The sequence below is a fragment of the Mercenaria mercenaria genome, chromosome 5 (genome assembly GCF_021730395.1).
Source record: "Mercenaria mercenaria strain notata chromosome 5, MADL_Memer_1, whole genome shotgun sequence".
Lineage (NCBI taxonomy): Eukaryota > Metazoa > Mollusca > Bivalvia > Venerida > Veneridae > Mercenaria > Mercenaria mercenaria.
Window position 1 is genome coordinate 11,788,512 of NC_069365.1, and position 14,856 is coordinate 11,803,367.

General features: G+C 34.2%; 1 protein-coding gene across 1 annotated transcript in view; it reads left to right on the forward strand.

Moving 5' to 3' along the window:
* LOC128557247 (uncharacterized) overlaps positions 1-14,856 on the forward strand; it is a 57,729-nt gene that overhangs the window by 28,587 nt on the left and 14,286 nt on the right. Inside the window, exons 9-10 of the mRNA XM_053544430.1 lie at positions 9,571-9,753; positions 14,080-14,259. Coding sequence (XP_053400405.1) covers positions 9,571-9,753; positions 14,080-14,259 — 363 coding nt within the window. The remainder of the gene's footprint in view (positions 1-9,570; positions 9,754-14,079; positions 14,260-14,856) is intronic.

Sequence of the window (14,856 nt, forward strand, 5' to 3'; positions counted from 1 at the left end):
CCTTAAGGTTCAATGTTTAAGTTACTGTAAAACATCTATGTAACAAAAACACAACTCTCAAGCACATGTATAAAAATTGCTGTGTTGAAATGTGAAACACAATACATAACTCCTTTGTTAGCTGTCTACTGTTGAATCCGTGACGTTGGGAAAGTTGATTCCTTCGTAATATCTGAAATAGAGGCATCAAATAGTTAAAAAGTAGTAAGTGCAATTTCTTTTCATTTTTAATGTTGTGTAAGTATTTTTTCTTTTCATTTATCTTTTATATATATTTTTCAGTCACAATAAGGACCGGATAAGCTATTTTACTTCAATCAAAGATCTATGTGTGAATTGTAACCACAAAAAGTCTACTGTGGGGTTTAAACATTCCACACTGCGGTAGATTTTTTTTACTTTATTTTAACCTTTTGTTTACATTCCTGTGTATTAGCCAATGCGATACGGGTATTGTACAACAAAGACTTTTACATGCGGTTTAATAGTTCCTCATACATGTGAGTTTTGTCTTGTGAAATTTTAAGTCTAGAATAATGAAATAAAGCTTTACACATATTTCACAAAAACATTTCTTTTTTATGAGAAATTGAAATTTACCGATTTTGAGCCCTGTTTGGTGACTTAATTAGTTGTGATATTATTATTAATTCTTATTATATTTTTTTTCATTAATATTTTATAATTATTCTATTTATTTAGTTTTATTTATAGATTTAAAAGGCAGTAGTTATTATTCATGATGGGCTTGACAAAATGTGACCATTAGCCTTTATTTTTCTTTTTACCTCAGGAAAACAAAATATGTTGTTTTTTTGTCGGATTTGGGTTTCACGCCTGCTTCAACAATTTTTCAGTTTCATCAAATGGGTAGTTTTTTAACCATTGTTCCTGAGAAGGACCAGTACTAGAGTCACATTCTCTTTGTTTGTTACTTTGGGAGATTTGTAAGATAATTGTTACCTGCATGTACATATTTTTTTCAGTTTACTATATTTGAAAAATTATAAATCACTTACCTGCCTCATTTTTTTCTGATATGTCCTATAACACTCTTCGTTACTGTTGTTATACGCTTTATAATCTATTTTTTTCCAGAAAGGGAAAATGTATTATTTCATTCTTCAACGATTTAACTAAGCTACACATAGAAAATGTTACTTCATGGCAAATGCAATCCATGTAAATTGATTGTCACATCGTATAATGTAAAACTATCAGGTAAATTCATTCAGTAGAAAATGTTGTATTCTGTAAGTTTCGTGTTTAAATCTTAAATGGCGCAGTTTTTTTTAAAGAAAGTAATGCGTAAATGGACAGCACAGGTTAATTTATACCCACTACAATGTCAAGCGTCAGTGTCAGACTGAATCATTTTTAGGAGTGTAGTAAAATTCCTCAACCTTTGTTAATCTGTTTCAACCTTTTTTACTCCTGAAGATATCATGCTTGGATCTTTTACAATGTAAAAAATATTCAAACCGCAAAAGTGATAAAAAGAACGCCCGAATGCTTAACAACTCAATCAGAGCGACCTACATTTTCCTCCCACAAATCATTCTGATAATACTGGTATCATACAGCTATTCTATAAGATTACAGGAGGACAATTTAGGCCGTGTTTTCACAATTTCACCTGAAAACTTATTCAGCTATTCTTTTCACAATTTAGTTTTATAAAACATAGAATAAAATCTATCTTACACTGCAGAAACAGAGTGTGGATAAATCATGTACTCAGTGCATACTACATTATTTCAATAACATATTTAGACATTAATCGCATTGTCTTGACCTTATATATTGTAACTAGATACCTGTTATTTTTCATTTTCTGCATGCAAAGCATGTTTAATTACTATCATGGAAATACAAAGAATACAGTTATTTTGTGGTGCGTCTTTAAACTTACATAATATCGCGTTATCTAAAAAACAAGGACAATGTTGTTTTTTTTTTGTTTTTTTTTTTTTTGTCTTTAAACAGATTTGAAACTTTATTATAAAAGATAGAAAACGGTAAATAAACTACATATGTGCACTGAATGGAAATGGATTAGAAATCGGAGAGAATGTACCAGTTTTTTTGTACTAAAAGATGTTATCATGCTTTAAGTTAGATAGGTGAGGGGTTATACCTCGCAGTGCGTGTTTAAGGTATTATTTCTATTTACGACCTAGGACTTAGTGCGTAGCCATTCTTTTTATAAGTTACGAGTCTGAACGCTAATTAAAAGGTGTTAAGTTGCACTTCAGCTGAGATTATTATATGCTATGTTGCATTTTTAAGTTAGAAATGCTGTGTAAAAAGTTATTAATAATTTAATGTAAGAACTAGATACTGATAAACACAGAAAATGTAGCGATATAACCGCTTCAGTGTCAACAAAATAAACAAAACAAAGTTAAACTTGTTTCGGTAGAGTGATCCATATTTTCCTATAATTGAGGCAGAATTTATCAATACAACGTTCACGGAGTATTCTTTTTACAAGTGTTTGGCAAATAAATCAAGTCAAAGTTTTTGAAAAGAACATGTATTTTTAGCGTCACCTACACTAAGGTCAAGCCCTATTTAATTGGGGTGTATGACACACCGACACATCAGGAAAGGAGTGTACTTTATGAAGCCGATATTTAAACTGAATCAGATAATCTTTCCCAGTTGTTCAACGTATGACCCACATAAACCTTGCAACATGTTTGAAAAGACGTTATCATCAGGATTGAATCAGTATCTCGTTTGCTAAAGTTTATATATTCATCGCATTAACCTTATTGAAAAACTAGACCACTGTTATCTCCATTAAACAGATTTGAAACGATAAAAGATAGAAACAAGTATCCTATTTTTGAAAAATGGTATTAACATTTTAAAACTCAGTTTTTGGTTTAAATCATGCCGTGGCCTTTTTAGAAAAAAAAATTGCTTCTAGAAGCATCTATTAAGAAACACCTTAATAGCCGTGTTAAATCAAACAGGGTATGTCATGTAAAACATTATGTATTCTTAACAAGTGTAAAGTTACAAAAATATGTCAAGACAGTTTAAAACATCACGAACAAAAACAGTCTTCGATATTTATCATACTTTGGGGGTAAAGTAGGACAGTTAATGTTTTAATAGATGGGTAGGTGAAAAAGGAATCTGTCAAGAAATGAACGCTCTGTTGTGTGGTTAGATTTTTTCGCTATTTTCGCTCAATAATTTGGTATACATTTACATCTTATTTGCTTACTGCATTTGTACTTTACATCTGGTTTTTCCATCTCTATAAGTCTAACATCTTGATGTATTGGTATCATTAGCGATTATAATTTTTTATATAGCGTTAGTCTTTATTCATATAATGTAGATAAGTTAGGTTAATGTTAACACTGAGAAGAATAATTTGTATAACCGAGAGAACGAAAAGGCAAGACAGATGGATGCTTTATATACATTTATTTATATATCAACTAACCAAATACATTCACAATTCTTGTTCTGTGAAAGCATATATTTTGTAAAGAAACAGACGTATGTTTGCAACAAATAAACGAATTTGTCTATAGAAATAATTAAATTCGTTTAAGTATAGGCAGTCGATCTGTACTTGTTGACAATAGTTTTTTACACATTGAGACAATGAGGGCTTACAATACAATATGATCCATAGCGTAATTTAGAACAAACTTTATATGTGTAAAAGTTTGAAGTTTTAAAGATTTTGGTAAAATCTGTTCTTAAATATCAGCAGTTGATTTACACTTTCTGAGAATAGATTCTAAGGTCTTACAATATGATCCATAGCGTCATTCATAACATTAATTTTTTCCTGTGTTAAACTCTGTAGCTTCAAAGACTTTGATAAAATATGTTCTTAAAGAAATGCAAAAACAAAATCACACTACTAGCTATAGCGTCTAGTTTTGCAGTTAGAGTTCATTCAGTTATTAGTCTTCTCCTCTTCTGATTGCGTCACTTACTTCACCGGCAATTACCTGGTAAACACACGTTATTTTAAGTGCTCTAGGTAACAGCAAATGGTATCGCAATAACAAATCCTTTTTTCTTCGACGGTTGACTCGACTTCTGATGAGCTGTCTTTCAGTCTCGAACGTAGGAACGTCTCGCGGCAATACAGCGATAGAACGTTCGCTTAGTCTTTTGAAGATTTCAGAAACAGCTTGTATTTGTCTTAAAGTTATTGACTGTATTAACTGTCGCCTCGTACCAGGCACACCGTTACTCAAGGCTCTCAGAAAGTTTAATTCATGAAATACTCGCGACCGTTCCATGTCAGATGTGTAATTTTGTGCATTTGTTAATCCGCGATTGTCGCTAAAGTGGCAGAACTTGAAAGTCCGATCAACTAGCCCTTTCGACAACTTTTAAATAAATCCTTCAGATTTGCTTTTAATGATTGTGATGCCTTCTTTAGTGTCTTAGTTCTGTTCCTAGATTGTGCTTTAAATGGTTTAAAAACGTCCTACGTTCCTGAAACGCATGAGCACAACATACACATGTGTTGAGGCAATAATCCGCCGTATGCCATACTCGTAAATGATGTAAAAGGTTTCTCCAGGCAAAGAAAAAGTAGCCACATTGTACACAACGAAATATAACCTCGTCCTCCCCTTTTTGCTTCATGACAAATTTAATTTTGAGTTGAAAAGAACAACCTTTGCTCCTTTATGATAGTTCACTAAATATCCAACAGTCATATGGTAACACTCTCAGTTAGTATCGTCTGTGCTTTCAGTATCTTCGTCTTCGTCTCCGTCAACGCCGGGAATGTCAAACCTGACAAACACTTTATCAAAAAGATATCTTCGCTTCAGAATGGCGTATTTCAAAGCCTCCTCCGGTTCGTAGTGTTCTGTTGAAATGAGACGATTAACTGTTTTCTTTATCGCTTTATAGATAGGATCTTTCTTCATAGCGTCGAACCAGACCAGTTTTCTACCAAAAATATTCATCATGGCTTTTCTATAGGTGGACTTCATATCCTCGTAGACATTTTCCCTCGCTTCGCTTTCACTGATTTCTGCATCTTCTTCCATTTGTTCGTTGACTTCCGCTTCATAATGCGATTCATTTTTCTTGAATGTTTCTTCCAAAATCTCTTGCCAAGGATCAATATGTAGAGAGTCTTCAGAGGTTACGGACATATTGTCATCGCTGAAATCGGATTCAGTTTCGTTTATAGGTCCAAATATATCTTCTTCAGTGTCCGACATTGAGTCGTCATCCGAGTCGACGTCCGAATGCACTGACTTTTTATGTCGTAACATATTATCCCGTCTTCCAAAAGCTTTGAAGCAAATATCGCACTCAAACATCGCCTTTAACGTTCAAACGCTTAATGAGGAGGAGTCAGGTAGGCAATCAGTTAAATACCTGACCAACAGTAGTGATGTTTTCAGGTTCTATCATAGTCTGCTTCTTTGCCCTTTTTCCTGTAGAAAGCGTTCCCTGCTTTGGTTTCTTACAACTCTTGTTGATACTACCGTCTAACTTTACTCTGGAAATTTTGCGCTTTCTTTTTTCATTGGTGTCTTTTATTCGCTCGGAATCCAGATCGATGGCTGTCGGATTAGGTTTCAGCTGACGTGTAAGCATACGCTTAATTATGGTTGCCGTCTGCTCTGCCGGAAGGACCATCCTTAGATACAATTCGGCACTCGGTGCATTACTTGATAGAGATACTCTCCGTTTATACTCTCCTCTCCGCTTTAAATTTTCCGGTTTATCAAAAATATCCATTTTATTTTTTAAACTTTAGGTGTTTTCTACTTGATATGCAATCACGCACTGACCTTAAAGAAAAAATTGTCCAAGTATTTATCTTTAAATGCTACGTTTTTTGTTTTTGTTTATAGAATATCATTAAATAACGCAACTCCAAATAGACTGAAGATGTTAAATGCGGATGTCATGCGTAACTGAATGCGAAATATAAGTATATTGTAACCGAACCTCTCTTACACGAAATGCCAAGCCGTTAACTCGAATGTAATTCATTCGTACTCCATTTCTCTCAATACTTTCATAATTATCCTTTCATATCCTCAGTGATCAGTGACAGTTAGACCATAAACTTATTTAGATGGGACAGCGTGTTAATTACAGTTTTTATGTCGGAGCAGCACATCAGACGCGTCTCAGGGTATGCGGGAGATGACATTTGCGGATAAGATGTATAATTGCCGTCACCCAATAAGGCTACATGTTTTTGTTTTGTTTTGTTTTTTAACACAGAGGGCTCATTTGCAGTGTATGGCACTTAACGCAACAGTTTTTCCTCCGAACTCCTCATCTACATGTTTTTACTCCTCTATACTCATTTTCAACTCCTCCGTACTCTTTTGCCACTCCTCTTTACTCCTCTCACCTCCTGAATGGTACAATGTAGTCCATGTGTCCAACAACATTAGCGCAAGTATGACCAATAAGTGCGATATAGTGATAGATAAATGTGATTTTTCGAGTGCTCCGCTACGATCTGGCAAAGAAGATCAGAAATGCTAACTAAACTATTAGTATATCTCACCGCAGATTTGCCCTGTCTTTGTTATCCAATAAAGAAAGTTATTAAGATTTCTTTCCAGCTGACTCGAGTATCTGAAATGTAAAAACTATCAATGCCATAGAGTGTATAAGTCTCTGCACAGTATAATAGATATTCCTTGGAATGAATAAAATTATTTGCTCTTTATGCTATATTTCAAAATCAACATGACGCAAAATTTAGATTTCAACAGATATCAAGACCTTGTGACATGAATGACATATTACAAAATACGGGTTTTGAACTTTATCACTTTATAAGAATGACTCGTATTCGTTATTTATTATCTTTAACTCTACCAACGATATATTGATCAAATTTCTTTTCATATAAGGAAATATATTTACTATGAGTTACTCCACTGGAAAAAGTTTAACTTTGTTGACGCTGAAACGGTTATTTTTTTTTTCAAATTTGCTACGCGTTTATAGTTATTTAGTTGTAATGATTTTATATACGACATTCCGGTTTTTACGACATTCTTTCAGTTCCAACCTTAAGAAGTGCAGATAATTTACGCAGTCTATAAAATTCTCAAGTATGGATGACAAATACAACCTGACACACCTCCTTTTTACTACAATTTAGACTCGCCTCTTTTTAACTAAATTTGTATAATGGACTGGTCTATCATTCAAATTGGGCAATACCATTTACGATTTGAAGGGATGTTTACTGAAAATATACTAGCCGAATATCGTTACATTTTTAGTGAACACCCCTTTGAAGAACAAATGGTACAATGGTATTACTAAAACTGAATGATGAACCAGTCCATTTTAGAAATCTAGCAGGCTAAAGGTTAAATATGAATAAGAACTCAGCGGTCTAGTGTAAAGATCATACTATAGACTGATAACTGAGTCAAATAAACGGGGTATTATTTGTGAAATGAGGAAGGTCATACATTTTAAACTAGTAGAAAAATGAAAACACACTATCCGTTTATTAATTTCAGTTAAAACCGTGAAAAGTGAGAAAAACATCTGTTGATCACAGCACACTCGATAAAGTACGAGTGTTTCGAGACAAAAACAGATGTCAACTCCTTTTACCCATTAGCAGACTCATTCTATTTTTTCATTGTTTGAAAGGTATGTGTCCTAAACAGGCGAATCTGATTTCTTTCCTGCGCATCCCTACATCTGTATTCTCGAGAGAACGAACAATAAAGTTATAGATAAATGTCATTTTTCGACTCCTCGAATATGATCTGACAAAGGAGATCAGCAACAGTCCACCCACTTAACAACATCTACTAGTAGTGAGATTCGCGCATATCAATTTAAGGAATGAGAAATGAAAGTTAAGTACCCCCATGGGGTGATTCTGTGTTTGGGGTTCACAGATATTAATTTCCGAATTAATAACGTCCCCCGAATTTCTCATTCTTTTATTCCATTCACCGGCTATGCAAGCGGTTGAACGACTCTTGCATTAGATTCCAGAAACAATTGTGCACAGAAATCCATGCTTTTAAACAGAACAGAAAAGAACAGTGACGCTTGTTTGATAAGTGATAAGTGACCTTAGTAATGTTTGCCTTAAAGTTCAGTTATGAAAGAAATAAAACTTTTCAAAAGTCTCTAAATTATTCAACCAATTTCTTATTTTCCGATCGCTGTTTAAGACAGAATAGAAATATGTAGGCAAAACAGAGAACAACGCGAGCTCGTACAACTCAAATGCCAGTATATGTATCAAAGAAATCCGAGGCTTTCTCACAAAATCATCGTAAATTCTTTTACATAATTCAGGAGGTAAAACGTTTCTTTTGTTAAAATCCATAAATAGATCCACTTAGAGAACTAACACACGTATTTAATGCACAATGACGTCCTTCAAAAGAACGAAGACTTTTATACGCCTAGTAGAAGCGAGGTCTTCCACCCTTCTCGTGACTCATGACCTAAAAATAATTGTCACGTGGTAAACGCGTCACGGGTCTGGGTGATGATTGCTCCACGATGATTGCTCCACGATGATTTGCTCCACGATGATTGCCCCCTAATTTTTCGACACGTGTTTCGCATGTGAGCACATGCACGATGATTTGCACGCGATGAATGCTCAGCCTATTTATACACTACTGAGGGCTGGTTATGGGATTTGTTTTGTGGTCGTTTGTATGTGGGAGTCTGGTGGGGAGCTGTGTTTGGGGCTGGTTTGTATCAACACAAGAAATTAAAAATATAATTTTGGTAAATGCACGGACCAAATCGTTACATCAACATAAAATGAATAGGTATGCATCACGTACTTGCACTTGCACGGAACAAATTGTAATAGCTACATAAAAACTGATAAATATACATACCTATCTGCATAAATTGAACAATGAACAGCAAAGACAAATAAATACAAAACACACTGTTATATCTATATAATAATGTACTAGATAAATAAGTAACAAACTAAAGAACATAATAGACTGTGATTTGTATTCGACGAAATGAAACCAACCTTGTAGAAGCAGCTGAGGCGTTCCATAGTTAAGCGCGAGTACAGATGCCATCTGGTGTAAAACATAAAACTTTTAGTTATGCTTGATTCGTCACCCTTCCTGCTAATGTCTGTTCTGTAAAGAACAATCTCCCCTAGAAAAGCAAATACAGCAAAATGCAGTTGTAGAAAAGAGCTGACATATGGTATGGCAAATACAGTGCAAAGAATAGTAAGATACAAGAAATGGAAAAGGCGTTGCAAATGAATGGTTAAACCCTAAAGACAAACAACTGACCAATAACAATAAGACAATATAATTATGTTCAACCCTCTGTATAAAGCTTCAAGTATGTATAAGAAGATTCATTTCGGTTATGAAATTAAGAAGGTGACATAATAGCATAACAGTTTATTGGCTGAGAGGAAGCATTTGCCAGTACAGCGAACTCATTTCAGTATTTCAAAGACAACATAATCAACATGGTAAGTAAAATCTGGATGTTAAACTGTAATAAAGCACAATATGATTCCTCATTATATGTAGCTCTAAATTAATTATATTATCATTTTAGCGACGAGGATGCGAAAAAAGATGAACTAAGCAAAATAAAAGAACGTATAACGAAGATGTGGGAAAGCATTCCAAAAGAAGAAATGACAGAAAAATTTGGAAAGCAAGATAGACGTTTTACACCAACAGAGATGCTAGATAGTATGGATACGTACTATAACAGCAGCCAACAGAAACTTCAATGGTAAATATTATGAAAAAATGTTTTCAATGAAAAGTGTTTTGATGAAACATTTTGTATTGGTCAAAATAATGGTATACCTAGAATTTTCAAAATTGTGACTTGCGTAGGCATTCTCTGAAGATGGATGACTACCATGTTAAACGTTATCTACTAGGTACCACAAGAAAGATTTGCCCGGTAGTCACGCTTGAGAGGCCCTTTATAGTGAAATAAACGAGGTCAAAGGTCATTCGGTGCGTATTTTCATGTGTGTCACATAAAATACCTTGTATCTTGGTCATTTATTGGTGTAAAATAACAACAATGGTATCAAAATCAAGCCAGGGTTTTGTACATTTATTTACAGACACTTAATCAAACATTTTTTCATTTACATACATATGAATATTCACGAAAAGTTAAAAAATGGGCAGATAATTCGTTAAAAAGTGTTCATTTCAAATAATAAAAAGATCAAATCTTCACTATTTGTGTTTATAAATGGACAAAAATAAGCAATATTACATTTGAAACATTACTTTATATAAATATATATCTGTTTGTAGCATTATTTATTGTTTGCAAGAGTAAACACTGTCAAAAGTGGGTGGGTCATATTAACCATAAAAAAAACAAATATTAAAAAAAAAACTGACAATACTAACATTTCTCAGATATAAACCATATTTTGAGATAGTAAGATATTTTGATTTTGGAACAAAGTTCTTCTTAAACATTATTTCAGAGTTTTTCAGCTCATTTGCATACTCATGAATATTATTTGAAATGTATCAAATATGCATTTAAAGCGTTCATTTAGTATACATATATTTGTTCTTAACCATTGATAAGAATCTTATCAGTTTTATAAATTTTCTAGTGAAGCTTGTTAATATTCCATGAATTAAGAATATGTATAATTAGTATTTAATATTTATACAAATACTGCACAACGTAGTTTACACAGTTCAATCTTGCTCATAGTCTTTTTTCTATACATAAAATCATAGGACATTGTTTTAACAAATGTCAAAACTTTATTGTCCTTGTTGCCTTGTACATTCTACAGCTGGTAAATAAATAGCCTTGCATGCACATTCAAACATGCAAACCTGGTTTGATCGGTAGCATTTGCACATTGAACTTCCACATTTCGTCTTGCAATCCACTTTAGTATTTGATATGTTACTTTGGGTATAACAGGAATACAGTCATACATGTTACCCGTGGTACCCTTTGTATGCATGCAAACTTAGATCCATTATCTTACGCTATCGATGCAAAGCTGTGAAGCGTACTTAGTACCGGTATATGTATAACTGGCATATATGTATGGCTATGATGGTCTGTCTGTATACACAGGATATACATGTTGTCAGTCTATATACCCCATATACCCAAAATGTCCTGCATCTATACCTAAGGTACCGATAGTTGCCTCTTTTTATGCCACGGCCATTCAAAGTGTATCTGTGTGTATCGCTAACCTGACCTGTATGTTTATCCATATTACCCAGAGTGACCTGTCTACCTTGGATACATTGACGGTCATTTTGTATATCAAGGATATCCGTATTGGCATACATATATAGCCCAGATAGCCTGTATGTATGCAATGGATACCACGAGAAGCCTGTTTGTACACCTAGGATACCCAATGTTTTCTGTATATATAACCAGGAAGATCTATATACCCACTATACCCAGCGTGGTCTTTATGTATAACAAGTTTACAAATAGCGGTACCCTGCAGGATGCAATAGTGGCCTGTATTTATAGCCAAGAAGACCTGACAGTATACCAAGGATTCCCAGATAGAACTGCCTTTATATCTGGGGTACACCGGTGGCATGTATTAATACCTAGATATTCATAGTGGTGGCATTAAGTAAATGGTCAGGTTTTTTGTATACCTAGGATACTCAAGGTGGCCTGCCTAGGATGCACTCAGGTGACTTGTCTATATACCAAGCAAACTCAACGTATATACTGGCCTAGTGTATAGCAACGATGGTCTGCCTGTATACCCAGTTTTTTTTTTACCCAGAAAGGCTTATTATGTAAACTAGGAATATCCATAATGGCCAGTATATATGGTCACGATGACATGTTTGTATATCCAGGGTACACAGAGTGGCCTGGCTTTATACCGTGGATACATAGGTAATCTGTCTGTATACCAATGTCATCCAAAGTGACTTGAATGTATAGACGTGATGGCATGTCTATATACCCAAGATATCCAGAATGGGGTGTATGTAAATCGAAGATGCCCTTAGTAGCCTTTATATACAACTGTTAAGTCAGGACGACATGCCTGTATATCCAGATTATCCAGAGTTTCAGTGAAACTCGGTTGGCCCTTCTGTATGTTCAGAATGCCCAGAGTTGCCAGTCTGTGTATTCAGTATACCAGTATTTGTCAGTATGTACACACGTGTAGCCATTATGACCTGTCTGTATTCACAGGATACCCAGGCCTTTCTGTTAACCCATGACCAGTATTCATAGCCAATGTACCCAAAGTGGACAGTATGTATAGCCAGGGTGGCTATACATGTATGCACAAAACAAACAGAGTGAATGATTGTATAACTAAGATACCCATAGTGGAATGTACATGTATGTATACCCAGGATTATTTTCCTGTATAACTATGGTACCTATTTTATCTGTCTCTATATCAAGGCTACCCATTGTTGTCTATATGTTTAGCCAGGTTTTCCCTAGATAGTCTGTATGTTTAGCCAGGTTTTCCCTAGATAGTCTGTATGTTTAGCAAGTAGGGCCAGTCTGTAAACACAGAATACCCAGAGTGGCATGTCTATATACCCTCGATACCGATAGTGGCATCAATATTTATCTCGGATGGCGTGTCTGTAAACAAATGATACCAAAAATGGCCCGACTATATATCACTTATACACAGTTTGCCTGTCTTTATCCTAAGAATATCCATATTGGCGTGTATGAAAAGCCAAGTTTGCCTGCCGATATGCCAAAGATATACATATTTGCCTTTTTTATACCACTAGATACATATAGTGCCCAGTCGTTATACTAAGTATACTATTGAGACCAATTTAGGCTATCCTAATTTTAGACCAAATATATGTTTTAAATAGTATATTTTTAATTATCAGTCAAAATACTGCAAAACTTCACAATAAACCTTTTGTTCATTCTCCAGTATATTAGAAAAACATAAAACGTTGTAGCAGTAAAATCAGTAATACTGCTGTTACTGCTCTACTGCTAACTTTACGCTGGTCTTATTGACGACCATTGTGAAAAGTGGCTGCCTTATTGGTTGTTTGAGATGGTGTCAACCTGATTTAAAATAGTAATGTTTTTCAATCACAATACTGTGCTAAACCACATAAAACAAGTATATAAACTCTATAATGTATGCAAAGAAACCTTAACATATTGACATTTAGCAGCCATTTTGAAAAATGAGCGCCATTTTGGCTATCTGAGGTTGCCTACATGGTGTATGGTTTTATAAGCAATTGTATTTATCAATCTTAATATTGCAATAAATTACATTAAAACTTACGTAAACGCTCATATATATGTATACTTTTGAACATACTTACCTTTGATTGTTGTTTTGATCGCCATTTTGAAAACAATGACCGCCATATTGGCTGTGTGACATAGGTTCACGGTTTGAAATAGCCGGCAGATATGTACCTTATACAAAAGAATTGCCTTGCTTTTGTGAAAACAACTACGCAATTATACTAAAGATAACTAAAAAACTGTTGGTCAGAAGTCAACTCAACCCACCCACTTCTAGCGGAATCTACACATAAAACACATATGATGGCGATATAAACAGTTGCGTTTATCAAGAAATGAGTATCCCACATTATTTGTTACCTTTCTGTTTTTCAAATCATAAAAAAAATATCTAAAACAATAAATATTGTACAGCTGTACATACATGCCAATTTTTATCGTTATTTTGTACGATTTTTGTCGCTTTCATTAATATAAGTTAATATGCTAATGAGCTAATTTGCATATAGTGATTTTATTTCATAGTTTCGTACATTGGCTTCAATTAAATACCATTTCTGATCACTCATTTCATCAAAATGGCAAAGATATGATGCCATATAAATGAAATCAGTAAATACTTAATGACTTTTGACCTAATTTCTTGACCTTAATTTGACCTTAGAATTGTGACTACCGGCATCAATGAACTACTTATAGCATATACTTCACATATAACACATAAAACTTTCATCTTCACGAAATGCCTACGTAGGTGTTTTCCAGCCACATATATGAGAATAATTGGTAAACTATAATACGTAAACATTTTTCCCATTTTAGGTATGAACAAGAAAACGTCTGTATTGACAAAGAACTTAAAGATCTTGCAGAAGATGTTCAATATTTAACAAAGACTAGACAAGTCAAATTTGATGAAAACTTGGCTGGTAGAATACAACAGCAACAAATTCGCCATATTCGTTTGCGACTGGAAAGTCAGAAACGTGATTACTTAGAAAGGTAAATCTATCAGTTAGCATTCGTTTTTATCATTTCTAGGGCTCTGCCTTTTGGCGGAACCCATATAGTAATCACACTGTCCATTAGTTTGTCTGTCAGCCTGCCCTTTTTGTCCGTTTCCGGGGACCTGGGCCATAACTTTGAAACTATTCAAGGGATTTTATTTATTTTTCATACAGTGGCAGAGACCATTGAGTGGAAATGCGATGTATGGAAGCCTTAAAACTGTTTCACTTTTAGAGTTATCTACTTTTATTAAATTTCGTTTTCCGAACCATTACTTAATATGTGCTGAAGAGATTTATTTAAACTGCAATATTAAGGGAAAGTGCAGCGTGCAAAAGAACCATAACTGCACCTTACACACTTATTAGATTATTCATACCACTTATGCCCAGATAATATTCCAAAACTGTGGATTTTGTTTTCGCTTTTGTTCAGCATAGTTATAGTAACGTGCACGGTTAAGCTCGGTTCGTAATAAATATGTATCAATTACTGTATGGGCTTCTTTGCCAACTGATTGTAAAACAAATGATTAGGAAACAAGTGGTATGAACAAACATCAATCTGAATTAATTTATTCCAATTTGGATT